Source organism: Eucalyptus grandis, chromosome 10 (assembly GCF_016545825.1).
Source record: "Eucalyptus grandis isolate ANBG69807.140 chromosome 10, ASM1654582v1, whole genome shotgun sequence".
In the NCBI taxonomy this organism is placed as follows: Eukaryota; Viridiplantae; Streptophyta; class Magnoliopsida; order Myrtales; family Myrtaceae; genus Eucalyptus; species Eucalyptus grandis.
This window is the reverse complement of record NC_052621.1, coordinates 32,468,128-32,481,974: the sequence shown is the minus strand read 5'-3', so window position 1 is coordinate 32,481,974 and position 13,847 is coordinate 32,468,128. Positions and strand designations below refer to the sequence as shown.

The 13,847-nt window shown below is 42.5% G+C and overlaps 3 protein-coding genes across 5 annotated transcripts; all 3 read right to left on the bottom strand.

The window, feature by feature from the left end:
* Positions 1 to 409: 409 nt before the first annotated feature.
* On the bottom strand, positions 410 to 3,049 carry LOC104424014 (probable L-type lectin-domain containing receptor kinase S.5). The gene is made up of 3 exons (XM_010036415.3): positions 1,714 to 3,049; positions 1,159 to 1,509; positions 410 to 1,029 (listed from the first exon to the last, which is right to left on the bottom strand). The coding sequence occupies exons 1-3, from the start codon at positions 3,047 to 3,049 to the stop codon at positions 623 to 625; spliced, it is 2,094 nt and encodes a 697-aa protein (XP_010034717.3). The 3' UTR covers positions 410 to 622.
* A 1,772-nt stretch (positions 3,050 to 4,821) lies between these two features.
* Positions 4,822 to 7,397, bottom strand: LOC104422874. 3 transcript variants are annotated; one of them, XM_010035329.3, is made up of 2 exons: positions 6,978 to 7,397; positions 4,822 to 5,562 (listed from the first exon to the last, which is right to left on the bottom strand). In XM_010035329.3, the coding sequence occupies exon 2, from the start codon at positions 5,542 to 5,544 to the stop codon at positions 5,107 to 5,109; it is 438 nt and encodes a 145-aa protein (XP_010033631.1). In that variant the 5' UTR covers positions 5,545 to 5,562; positions 6,978 to 7,397; the 3' UTR covers positions 4,822 to 5,106. The 3 variants fall into 3 exon arrangements, with proteins under 3 accessions (XP_010033631.1, XP_010033630.1, XP_010033629.1); XM_010035328.3 differs by having other exon boundaries at positions 6,970 to 7,396; XM_010035327.3 differs by lacking the exon at positions 6,978 to 7,397 and adding an exon at positions 6,603 to 6,823.
* Positions 7,398 to 8,984: 1,587 nt separating this feature from the next.
* Positions 8,985 to 13,469, bottom strand: LOC104422873 (subtilisin-like serine-protease S). The gene is made up of 12 exons (XM_010035326.3): positions 13,273 to 13,469; positions 13,030 to 13,181; positions 12,817 to 12,911; positions 12,567 to 12,664; positions 12,282 to 12,440; positions 11,691 to 11,802; positions 11,063 to 11,591; positions 10,883 to 10,977; positions 10,552 to 10,794; positions 10,341 to 10,455; positions 10,042 to 10,228; positions 8,985 to 9,848 (listed from the first exon to the last, which is right to left on the bottom strand). The coding sequence occupies exons 2-12, from the start codon at positions 13,123 to 13,125 to the stop codon at positions 9,283 to 9,285; spliced, it is 2,295 nt and encodes a 764-aa protein (XP_010033628.2). The 5' UTR covers positions 13,126 to 13,181; positions 13,273 to 13,469; the 3' UTR covers positions 8,985 to 9,282.
* Between the last annotated feature and the right edge of the window lie 378 nt (positions 13,470 to 13,847).

The window sequence follows — 13,847 nt, the reverse complement described above, 5'->3', positions numbered from 1 at the left end:
CTACTTTGTCTGCCCTTATCATATCTTGTAGACTATCACTCAGCCATCAGCAAGGCGCGAAGGGTTGCCTAGCAACGGCGGGGCAAGCTTGCCCTCAATCGAGACCAAGGGCTCTAGTCCGGTGATTGGCCCTCCTCTCTAGCTAGTCACCGAAAGGAGGAGGGAGAAGACGAAAAAAAAAAAAATGAAAGAAATATGCAAAGATTAAAAAATAAAATAAAATATTAAAATATTGTCCGTTGGCACCAATAAGCATTTACATCAACGCCAATGAGCCAAATATGACCAGAAAGACTAAATTAGCATAATTGTAAAAAGTTTAAGACTCAATTGATAAAATAAATAAATTTATGACTGAATCGGCATAATTGCAATAGATTAGTATGCCCAATCCAACATAATAGCTGGCTTAAAAAGGGGAAAATAAAATTAGACAGTAGCTCACGGTATCCTAACCGCATATTGAAGGAAAAAAGAAAGAGAATTCTTTACATGGTAGATAAAATTACTGTCAATGTGCAGGCAAACACTCTAGAATATATAAGTGATGCACTGATGCCACCCTCCGTTAAAGTATGAGTTGTGACCCACTTATCAAGGAAGAATCTTAGCGAGCAATGGCCTAATGCGAAATCGTGACGGTTGAGTCATCTGTATATTCTGAATCAATGTTCTCCTCCACAGCACCTGCAGAGGGCCACACGAAGGCTGGTCTAAATGGCGGGACGTATGGCACTGGCAGCAATCCTGAAGCAATCTGCAAAACGGCCTGTGTTTTGGGTCTCTCGCTTGCATTTGGGTGTGAACATGCCAGACCCAAGAGCAGCAGCCGCTCCGCCTCCTCTGCCACATAACCTCCCCTCAGCCTCTCGTCAACTGCCTCGAGTATTCGCCCATCACGATGGATCGACCAGACCCAATCCACCAAGAAGCAGAATCCACCAATCTTGGTCCATGGTCGCTGGCCGCACACAACCTCAAGAACCACTGCTCCAAAGCCATAGATGTCAGATTCCCTAGTGGCTTTACCTGCATCATGAATGGGGGCACTGTCAGACCATGCATTAGAATGTTCATGGTTTCTGTGCCTGATCGTTTTTTGGAACTCCAATGAACACGTGTCGAATTTTAATCGTCTCAAGAACTATGATGGACTACCTGTGTGCAGGCACTCAGGTGCAATGTACCCAAGAGTACCCGGTACACCTTCGAGCTCTGCGTAGGAGGTCTTCCCATTCTCTATGGCTCGGGCCAAACCGAAATCGCCTAGCCGGGCGTTGAAGCTAGAGTCAAGCATGATGTTGCTGGCCTTAAGGTCTCTATGCACAACCTTCTGTTCATATTCATTGTGCACATAGTGCAAAGCTGATGCAACTCCTGATATGATCTGGTATCTGAGGTCCCATCTTAAGGTTTCTTTCTCCTCTCCACAGAATATGTGCGCGTCTAGGCTACCATTCGGCATGTACTCGTACACCAGCAGAAGCTTCCCATTCTTGTAGCACCACCCTGAGAACGAAAAACAATATCGGTTGGGTGGTATGATGGAGGATTACTTGAGTAACTCAATTTGACTTGTATAACAAATCTTCGATTTGGCCACCTTTTGCTTGGTTATATTCAACTCAATTTATTTGATTAATCATTGGGTTCTAACTCTCTTAAATTCACCAATTGCTCTACATAGATTGAGGAGCAGTTTGATTTACTTACCAAGTAATTTGACGAGATGTTTATGGCGCAGCCGATTGATGATTGTAAGCTCAGCCAAGAAATCATCTTTGCTCTTGATGTTGTCCCTGGAGAATCTCTTTACAGCAATCTGCAGGCTGTCCTTTGACAATAATCCTTTGTAAACCACACCGAAACCGCCCTGTCCTAATTTGTTCTTCTCATTGAAGTTATCCGTGGCCACCTTCAAATCCCTGTACCGGAACTCTCTTGGAGTCCCCGGGAGGGACTGGAGGGTCCCCCGTATCGTTGGGTCATTGGCCGTCTTGTATTTCTCGTACAGAGTACGCTGTATCCACCATCCTGCCAAGAGAATCACCAAAAAGGCCACCCCAACACCCAAGGCAATCTTTGCCTCGATCACGAGACCCTCATCCTCCGGTGGCCCCTCCACCGTCAGATTCCATCCTAGCACGCAATGCAACTCTATTGCACTGCCCGTCGATGCAGCGAAACCAAAATAGGAGCGTTCATTCACATATTTTGCAATGTCAAGATCTTTTTTAGTCATTACAGGAACGCTTGGTCTCCGCTCGGCAGGTCCAGGATTTTTTTCACCCACCATGAAAACCTGCAGAATTTTGTTCAGTCCATCGTATTGGATCCAGATAGTGAAATTTTTTGCAACCTCGGGCACAAGCTGGATGCCAGAATCGGACAAGGACACATTTAGTTCTGACTTTACGCTATTGATATTGAGACCGATGTGGTTGTCGTTGGGGTCGAAATCTTGCTTGAAGGTGTCAAACTCGATAGCCACAAGGCGGTTGGTGGCCTTTCCGTCGGTGGCGGCATTGGTAAGGCCCAAGTACTGCCCTTCGCTACCTGGGGGAAGGACGAGATCAGGCGCTATTACGAATGCCATGCCCTCTCCGTGACTTGAAGTACTGATACGATTTTGGATGTTGATGAAGAAGGTGGTGTTGAATGAGGCCACTCTTGCTACTTTGTCATGGATCTTGAAACTCTCTTTGAGCATAATTCTTCCGGATTTTTTTGAGAGATCGAAATCCCCACCAGAGTCCGGGGTCACTTGGAGGGCACCGTTGTTGATACCTCCCGATCCAAGGACTTCAAATACATCGTGGTCAGATTTATCAAACGGCCCTGGCTTCTCTATTGTGCGACGACCTTGGGTTTCTGAAAATACCATTGAAAGCAGGAAGGTCAAGATGAAGAGCTTGAGTCGCAGACCCATTTCATGAAGTGGATTGCTTGAAGTCGCAGCCTTTAATCGAAAGTGCAGAGCCCTATGCACGTTCTTATATCGCTTGTCGAGGAAATCAAGGTTTACTGGGAAAATTGAATTTGGATCCATATGTTTGCTAGGAACTTTCCCCTAAATTCCTCCATGACAGTCTTGGAATGAAATGACGTCAAATTTCCGGTGGTAGGGGTTCTTTTAAGAATATGTTGATTGAAAATTTCGTTCATATCATGCGATAGAATCACGCCTTTTTACAAGTCAATGCAACATTAGCCTCACCCATGATACCTACTTCAAGTCGAATTCAACTTTGGGGGGGCGAACAATCACAGAAAAGGCGCTGCCCAGCTCTCTCATAGAACTCATTTCAGGAAGGTGGCCATGAAGTTTTTGCCATCGAGAGGAAGCTCCTTCTGTCAAACATGATGCTGCAAATAGGAACAGCTGCCAAATTCACAAGTAAGCGCGTTTGAGACGTGCTGAGAAACTACATATGTTGACGGGTCGAGCTAGAGAAAGATTCTTCATTGTCTGATGCGGACCTATTACCCATAAGAGGAAGGAAAAAAAAATCGACCCGAAGAATCAGAAACCCAGATTTTACAAACAAACTAGGATATTTCACGAGTAGGAAAAATTAAAAGTTCTAAACATATTATAATTGTACAAATTCAATCCTAAACTTTTTTTTTTATCAATTAAATTACAAACTTTTTACAATTATGGCAATTCAGTCATTCCAACCAAATTTAGCTAGCTAGCACGACGTGAATGTCGACAAGCAATGGCGGACAATATTTTAATGTTATTTTATTTTTTCAAATTTTTTATTAATTTTTAATTTTTTTTTTCCTTTTTCTTTATCTCTTTTCATTTTTTTCTCTCCTCCCTTCTTCTTTGGCAGAGGGGAGGGCCAGTCAGCAGATTAAGGTGGCCGACCAGGCCTAACTAAGGGCAAGCTCGCCCTACTATCACTCAACCATTGGCAGGGTGAGGAGGGCCACCTAGCAATGGTGGGGCGAGCTTGCCCTCAATCAAGCCTGGCCAACTTTCTCAGTTTGGCGATTGGCCCTCCCCTCTAGCTGGTCATCAGAAGGAGGAAGGAGGAGGGACAAGAGAAAAAAAAAACAAATGTAAAGATTAAAATAATAAAAAATAAATAAAATATTAAAAATATTGTCCATTGGCACCAACAAACATTTACATCAGTGCCGGTCAGCCAAATTTGGCCAGAAAGACTAAATTAACATAATTACAAAAATTTTAAGACTCAATTGACCAAAAAAATAAATTTATGACTGAATCGATATAATTGCAATAGATGTAAGACTTTTTTGGTATTTGCTGAGTATGCTCCTGTCATTTAATGAGACCTTGGTCCTGCATGAGCAAAGTTCAGACCACGTGACAAGAAAGGGACACGAATCACCATCGCGCAATAATTTTCCGAGGGTTACCCTGAAATAAACTGCTGTGGCTTGAGGAACATTTTTGACGTTGGGTGCCTGACAGCGAAATACGAGAGGGATGCCGTGGCCAAATAGCATCACCTCCATAAATTAATTTAAAAGGCCTTGCTTGTGTCGATCAAACTCTGGTCCGCCTGATCCGGGTCATGCCGTACGGCCTCTATGGTTTCCGGATCATCACTTCTAGGCTTAATCGTCCTTGACGGTTCATCAAACGGCAGGGGGTCTTCCATTTTATGCATGTTTCTGGTCTCAATCTCCCAATGTTACCGTGAAATCTGCTGTCATCTCCATCTGAGGACCCCTGCTTCTCTCAGACTCTCAATAACAGCACCACCCCATACTCTCACAGTAACAATCGATAATAAATTTTTTTAAGTATCTCAAAGTCAAATAAAATAAGACCTGTGAAAGAGCTCCAAAAAGTTCTCCATAAAAATAAAGAAGAGAAGAAAAAAGGTAACCACAAAGATATTTAAAATTATAATTTTTGACACGAAACCATTACAACATTGGTGTTCAAATCAGTTAGAACCCAAACTGTGACTAACTTTATCATTTGCTGTCTCCCAAGTTTTAAGTGGGCCGACATAACTGAGAGGTTGAGCTCTACTATGAACAAGGATCATCATCTGTACTATATAGACCGTCTGCTTTGTCTGCCATTATCATATCTCGCTATAATCTTTGGTGTAGGCCCTACACATGCAACTCTGAGGGATCGATCAAGCCTTCTAGCACCACAAGTTTATCCAGCAGTGCAAATTTTTCCTCTTCAAGCACCTTAACTTCTTTCTCAACCTCCCTCAACTCGTTCCCCAAGGAAAAGCTTTCTTCCTCTAGAAGCAAATATCTCCTTCTCAGTGCTCGATACTCATCCCCGGATGTAGAAGAGTCTGGCAATGAATCTGAATTTGATCTCTCTTGCTGAGGAAGCAATGTGGAGACATCATTCTTCAGGTTTCTTTTGGAGGTCCTCTGTCCATTCTTCGCTGATGGAGCACCCTTCAGCTGTTGAACCCCATGAACACCATTACCTTGCGATGGAAGCACAGTTGCCCTTCTTGAAGGAGCTTTCTTCTTCCTCGGCTTCACATCTGAAACTTCCTCAGCAAATAACATTCTTGAATCTTGCATTTGACTGGCTCAAGTTAACTGTTAAAAGCACAAACCCCAATGACCATCTGATAAAAGGCAATTAAGCAAACCAAGATGCAAAATATAAAGGTCAACCTTTTCTTTTATTAGTAATAGTAATAATAATATTATTATAATTATTATCATTATAAGTATTATTATCATTACTGTTATACTTCTTTGGAGACTGCCGTCACTGATTGTACTTCATTGAACATAAGAAAAAGGAAAGTTAACTTCAACTGAGAGAGGAGGCTCTTGCTACATATCAACAGAGCGCAATTTTCCAGAATACTCATATGCCCAAATCGTACAAGATATTTGACAGAACTAATAACTTGGATCAAAGGAATGTCCAGCAGACGAGTACAAAAGGCATGCACACTTGGAGCATACCTTCATGATGCATAATCTCTTTCAAAATATGGAATTTGAAAAAGGTGAGAGAAACTAGCACCACCAAAATCCTATGTCATCGAATAAATTCTTTAGAAACCACAAAATTTACTAAATTCCAGCAATCACATTAACGCCAGGCCCCCAACACTAGAACACTTCTCATGGAGCTAAATCATATTTCACTTACCGCGCAAAACAGATATAAAATGATACAACAAAGAGATCTATAAACAGTCCAACTTCCTAAAGTACTAAAAAGAAAAAGAATCATTTGCAAGAACATACCCCTATGCATTGACACTCTAGATAAGAAAACGCATAAAGCTGAGGAGAGAAGTGAGCAAAGGTATAAGGCCATCTGTGCTGTTCATGTTGAAGCACATTACTTCAGGGGTTCGACACCAAAACAATGCGCCAAAAAAAGACAGTTCATCCGAAGAACAATTGAATCAAGCAAGGTGAACAGATCATGGAGTACCCAAAAGAATCAATGGAAGCAATGTGGGACGAAAGAACAATGAATCCAACCAAGAATCAAGAAAATTAAAACATCAACAGCAACAAAAAGGCGGTATATGGGAAGCAAGACATAAATTCTGGTTCGAATTCAAACTTAAAAAAACACCACCTTGACGGTCGCTACCCACGAAGAAACTAACCTGAAAAAACATACGCAAACTAACGATCAATCCAAACCGATGCGGGCGACTCTGCTAGCTCAGAGATCAAGCTCAGCTCAGGGAACAAATCCAACGAGCAGCTCGGATTGGGAACTCGAAACACCCCACCTAACCACCAACCTAGGTTTCGTGTCTTCCCACGATCCAGCCTCGAGATTCTCTCCCCCACCCCAGCACAAGGCGCACGGCAGGGAGCGACAGACCAATCTACACCCACAAGACCCGACCCCCAAATCCCCCACCTTTTCCCCCGAAACGAGCTCTAGGGTTCCCAACCCAAATCCCCAAATCGAATTTACGGAAAGACCCAGGAAGCCAAATCGAAAGAGAAAGCGAAATTCGCAACTGGGTAACCTGAGAGGAGCGAAACGGGACGACCCGCGAGACGAAGAGGGCCGGCAAGGGAAAGGGCCGCGGCGCCTTCTTTCCTTCCTTCTTCCTTGTTTCTTGTTTCTTGCTTCTTTCCGCTTCTTGTTGGCTACGAGGGACGGAAGAGGAGGGCCCGGGTCGCTCGCGCCTCCATGTGACTTCCAAGAGAAGCATGGAGGGAAGGGGGGAGGGTGAGAGAAGAGAGAGAGAGAGAGAGAAAGAAGGGAAGTTATAAGAGGTCAGAGAAAGAGAGAGGATGGTGAGGGGATGGTCGTGATGGTGGTGAATAATGAATAATGGTGGGGGCTACGAGCTACGTCGATGGAAGTCAAGCTCGTTCACGGTGTTAACTTGCAGGCTTCCCTGGATTTTAGACCGACCTCTCCCCCACTCCCTCCCTCTCTCCCCAACTTCATCACTGTCCCCATCTCCCTTTTTGCCCAAAAGCACCTCCTCCTCCTCCTCCTTCTCCTCTCTCTCTCTCTCTCTCTCCCTTTCTCTCTCTCCATCTTTTTTCAGGGAAAAATAAAATAATTTTCGAAGGAACGTTCAACTAAATTAATCTTCATAGATACATATTAATAAACAAAAAAAAAAAAAACTCCATGAATACGTATAAACCTCCATGTCTGTCTACAACGTAGCAGACAGTCGTTCGTTGCTCCATGGATATTTTGAATAAAGAAAACGTCATTTTAAGATATTTGAGTTATATAGGCTAACTGATTTTTTTATTGATAAGGTATTTTAGATCTTTATAATTTCAAAAGAAAAAAAAAGAAGTTTGACTAGTAGATCATGCTTAAAAAGTTGTCTTTTTTGCTTTTTAAACAATGTAAATCATCGAGCAGATAGATTCTCAATAATTTTATCAAATTAATTATTGATAAAAGATGTCGGCTACTCCTAAAATGATTATGTTTTGCTAGTACAGGATGACGTATAAGATAGAGAAGAACCGATAAAAAAAAAAAAAAAAAAAAAAAAAAAAAAGATAGAGAAGTTCTCTTAGTGAGCTCATGCTAGCTCTTACATATAATTGTTTGAACTTTGACTATTTATATGCTTAGCTTAACACTTGGGATGAGGTTTGTATGTGAAACAAACACTTGTCGTTTTCTGAGGCTAATGGAGTATTTTATAATTTCAAGACTAGCCAATAAAAAGTCTTCCACTTAAACTTGTTGCTTCCTATCCTATATAAAATTAACTAAATTTGCAAAAGTATAATTGAAAAATTCAATATAACAAGATATTTGCCATAAATTGAACCAAGAAAATTTCATCATCTTGACTCATGTGATGCCATTACAGAAGGATCTGAACCACTTTCAGCTCCTGATTCTCTAGCTTTTGACATTGTTTGATATTGATTTTCACTTTGATTTTGCATCTGTATATGTTTCTCTATGCTTTAAAGCTTTGGCAATTTATTAGAAATCCTTAAAAACTAATTTAGACTTCATATCAACTCCATATGACTGTATGTGTAAACCTTTCTGTTTATGTGTCTCTGAATAGACGATAGTTGCTCCATGGATATTTTGAGTGGAGAAGTTGTAATTCGAATAAGAAGTCCATGTCATATATATATCAAGTGCTCAATCAACTTTTTATAGATGGGGTACTTTCAATCTTCATGATTTCAAATGAAAAAGAAAAGGTTTGACAAGTAAATCATCCTTAAAGATCTATTCTTTTGACAATATATATGATTCTCGTTGATTTTATCAAGTCAATTATTTAGAGAAGACACTGGCCACTCCTAAAATTTTTAAGTTTTGCTAAAAGTGGATGACATATAAGATAGAGAAGTCCTCTCAGTGAGCTCATGCTAGCTCTTATCCATAATTGTTTGAAATCTAAATATTTATCTGCTTAGTTTAATACTTAGAGAGGAAGTCTGTAGCTCAAAGGGACGCTTGTCACCAAACTCTTATATTCGATTTTCATGAAGGTCAGTGGAGCATTTTATAATTCGGGGACAAGCCAGAAAGTTCAACTCTTTTACCTTAGTAAAAAGTCTTCAACTTTGTCGTTTCCCTTGCTATAAAACTAAAGAAATTTGCAATAACAAGAAAATTATTCAAAGATAGCCAGAACTTTGCCAAAAAATTGAAGCAATCATCCCCTTGACTCACGTGATGCCCCTCCTGATTCTCTGGCTTTTGATATTGACCTTCACTTTGATTGATTCTACAACTGTATATGTTTCTGTATGCTCTAAGGCTTTGAGAATTTCTTAAAGAGATCCTAAAAGACTAATTTTCACATCCGGCAATTTGCTTCATCATATTAACCCCATGTCGGAAGGCGAGGACACGCGGCGGACAACTAAAGGGCTCGTCACCAACAACTTCTTGTTCCTCCAGGCCAAGAAGCCGAACCTGTATCCCTCCGTCGGCGCAGCCACCTTGAACTTCACGGTGAAGCTGATCTTCTGTCCATATCTCTCGAAAACCAACCGCCTCGGCACCACCGTGACGTTAATTCCTCTAGGATGCGAAACCATGGCTACATAAGCACTTCTCGGCTCCCCAACGTTGGTCACGGTCCGAGTTACCGAGATCTCGTCTTTGAGGCGAGGCACCACGATGGATGGATAGTTCAGTTCGGTCGCTGATGCGGGTCTGGGATCACATGTGCTGTTGTCTCTTGTAAGCAGGCGCAGCTTTTTGTCGTCGTAACCAATCGAGCACAGGAAGGCCTTGTAATCGTCAGGCTGCGCATCGTAAACGAGCCCGGGACTGAGGACACGAGTTGGGCTCACGAAACCAGACCCGAAATCAAACGGACTGCCCCTCCGGCCATTAGGGTCCACCGTGATGGGCTTTCGCTTCTTATCAAGCATAGTAGCTGCATTTTTTACGTCAATGCCAAAGGTTAACGACAAAGAAAATAAGGCAATTCATTGTCCTGTTTCTCTGAATGTGCGCCACTTTTGACTTGTTCATAAACTTGGCAAATCAAATGTATGGGATTTAAACAAATGTAGCTTTAAAAAAAATGAAATGGTTATCTGCGAAGTTTGAAATGTTGAGAATTTTACCTGTTGTCATGATTGCGGATTTGATAGCTGAAGGCGACCAGGTTGGATGAACTGCCTTTATCAAGGTTGCGATGCCAGCAACATGAGGACAAGACATAGAAGTTCCCGATAGAATGTTGAACTGCATTTTTGCAACCGCAGGTGACCAGGCTGCAAGGATATTTAGTCCAGGAGCTGCGATGTCGGGCTAAAAGCCAAAGCACTTGATGAGAATGTGAATGCCTAATGTTGTTTGATGATGAAGAGGACAACGCTTCCTCATACCCAGAGTTGAAGAAAGAAGAGAAGGAATAACTTACTTTTAGGATTTCAGGAGTTATGTAGTTAGGACCCTTTGAAGAGAATGCAGCAATCCGGGGAGCAGGGTGATCTCCCCACACCGTTTTTGCTGAGAAGATCCTGGACATCGGTTTTCTGTTCATCGCAAAAAGTGAGTTCTGTCAGAGAAATACACAAGTTTGCACTCTTTGGCAATTCTAAATTCACAATCAACAAGGCCATAAAACGAACCTCGTGTTATTTATATACGAGAGGATCTTCCTCCCGGTTCCCTTTCCAACAATGGCCGAAGGAATCACAAATGGTATAGCAACATCTTTATCGGCATTGTCAATCAGTATCATTCCAACCCCACCTGCTTCTTTTACAACCACACTTTTTTCCATCTTCGACTCGGTGTAGCTTCCCGAATGCTGACACACCAGAATCTTCCCTTTGGCCTTAGCACGGCTCAAGGAACTCTCTAAACAGAAGCTGCGAGCAATAAAGGCAAGAATTGACTCTTATGTTTGCTTATCGTTAGCATCTCTATTGCGACATTTTCAAGTACCTTCTGCTTCACCTGGATTGATAAGGAGTAAAGTATCCAGCATAGGCTTCGGAGGCAGGTATGATTCTTGCGGAAGTGTTCATTTCAAGGACTGACAGACTCGCACCCTATATTACCCCACAATACACAATTAATGTCCTTTGGCCCCATAGATCTAAGGAATTCAGAAATCACTGGAAAAGCAAGTATTACCGTAAAATTTGCACCATTTTGCAGCATGATATCAGATATGATATCTCTATCTGTCGAGCTTGCTGCAACAGTGATCATCCATGGTGCGAGATTTGTTGCCGAAGCCACATTCCCGTCATTTCCAGCAGAGGCAACCACCAAAATTCCATGACTGGTTGCATGGAACGACCCGAGAGAGATGGCATCATTGAAATAATCGCCCTGAGGAGCATCGGGACCAAGTGACAGAGACAATATGTTCACACCATCCTTAATAGCGTCATCAAAAGCAGCTAGTAGGTCCACATCGTAGCAACCAGAATCCCAGCACGTCTTGTACACAGCAACCCTAGCCATTGGTGCACCGCCTCTGGCTCCACCTGCTGCCAAGCCATTGTAGTTCATGTTCTGAACATAGCGGCCAACTGCAGTAGAGGCTGTGTGACTCCCATGGCCAGAGCTATCTCTGGGAGACTTGAATGTAACTTTGCTGGTCATGTCCTCTTCAGCTTCATAGCCACTTACGTAGAATCTTGCTCCAATCAGTTTCCTGCATTACAGAGTTTCTGTTAACCAATACCAATAGTCCTTGACATCAATCAATTTGCTGAACTTGACTTATAATACTAAGGCCAAAGCAGAAAATTACTTGTTGCAGGATGAAACGTTGAATGCTTCTCCAGACTGGCATTGCCCCTTCCATTTAGCTGGGACTGGAGGCATTCCCTCGTCGCTGAAGCTTGGCGATTCAGGCCATATTCCTGCTTTGAAAAGTAACATCACGGATCATGCCTACCTTTTTTTTTTCTTTTTTTCCTTTTTCCAATTACATCCAAGATTTGGATGCAAGGACGATAGCTAACTCACAATTTGCGCAATATCATGTAGATTAACTGATAATTTGCTTTTGAAAAAAAAAAAACTGATAATTTGCTCAACATCATGTAGAAACAAATATTTCTTCTTATCGTAGCAATTTACTTAACAATACATAGACATCTATTCAGCATAAAAGAGCAAATTCAGACCCTGAATTTAAAAGCTGTGTTTCCCCAACAAAGGCACAACCAAGCTAATCGGCAACACTAGTTTAAACGGATGCATCTGCCAGGACTGGAGAAACAACTAGAGCAAGGTTCTCCTTTTAGAATAGATAGCTGCTTGTCAAGCCAGAAACTCCTGAAACAGGCAATGGTCCAAGAATTCGATGTATACAGAGGACTGTGTTAAGAAAGTTCACCTGTATCGATAAAACCAACGATGACATTCACTTGGTTCTTGGTAGAGTACCCAGGAATTTCCATGGTTTCTTCCCCCACAAGACCCATGAAATCCCAGGAATGCGTAGTGTGTAGCTTCCTTTTGGTATTTGGGAACACAGAGACCACTCCTGGCATCTCTGTCAATCACCCAACCGCAACATCATCTTCTTAGTCCCGGCGAAAATCATACAAAACAAAAGCCGCAGGAATTCGATAACATCGCAACAGAGAAGAAGCGTTCAACCGTTAGCTTTATCACATACTAGCAATTTCAGAAGCTTGCTGATCGGTTATCTTCGCCGCAAAGCCTCTGAAACCATGCCTGTAGCTATACAGATGCGATGCCTGTGCTTCCTCCATTCTGTTAAGCAACATCGACACGTGCTTGAATACACTCACAAGAAAGAAGCTCGACACGATTTTCAACAGCAATACAACACGCTACACAGAAGAGAGCAAAGAACAGAGCAACTTATTGCCCCACAGGATCCTGGTTCACGACACAAAACTGACCTTCCACTGTGCACAGAAGCAAGCATCTGGTGGTCTCGCCACACGGACTCGTCCGGCTCTTCATTTCTCGCGCTTCCCATGTACACCACATACACCTGAAACCGAAGCAAGAACCACAGAGAACCCAGAAATGAATACCTCCAGGAATCCCGAAAAACCGACTAAACCCACGGGGGTCTCGACTCTACCGAAGTGGGTGTCCCGCCATCTCACCTTGGAACCGAGGCAAGTGCTGATCTCCGCCGCAAAAGCAGAGAGAAACAGAAAAAGGAGACAACTTTCCCCGCTGTTCAATCTCAGGGAAGCCATGCTCAACTTTCTGTGCCTGGTCCAGCGCCTCCGTGCCGAATCAAAGCCTGTGGCCTCTGGTGGTTAAGAGTCATGAGGGCATCAATCAATCAAAGCTTTATAAATGAAAGAGATAGAGAGAGAGAGAGAGAGAGAGAGAGAGAGTACGAATGATGTGGAGGTTAGAGAAGGAGGACGGGAAGATAGAGGCGGAATGTTTTTTCACAGGGATGCTGTGGGGGTGTGCTGTTGCAGGAGTAGCTTGCAAGCGTATAAAAGCACGAGCTTTTCTTGGGAAAAGAGGAAACGATGAAAAGTGAAAAAATATACAAAGAAAAAGGGACCAAAAAGGGAGGCGCTTGCAGCGCCCCGCATTAACGTGAACGATGAAAAGTGAAAAATATAAACTTGCAGAGATTTTGCAGTGGGGATAGTGGTGCGGTTGATGCCAGTGATGGGTGGTGCTGATGTTTTTTGGAGCGGGATTGACAGGTTTGGCTTCTGCTTTTTTTCCTTCCTTTTTCTCGGCCTTTTTGGAGGTGACCCGTGGCATTATCATCACATGGATCTTGCTTGCAGCAACAAATTGACAGCAAAAAAGAACAGATTACGTGATTGAATTGCTGTGTAATGGGAAACAGTTTGATCTCGTGAATACATGTAAGGAAGCCCAATTACTTTCTCTTTTATATCCATGAGAAAAAAAAAAATTGAAACTCTCCTTTTTAGATGTGGACGACCTC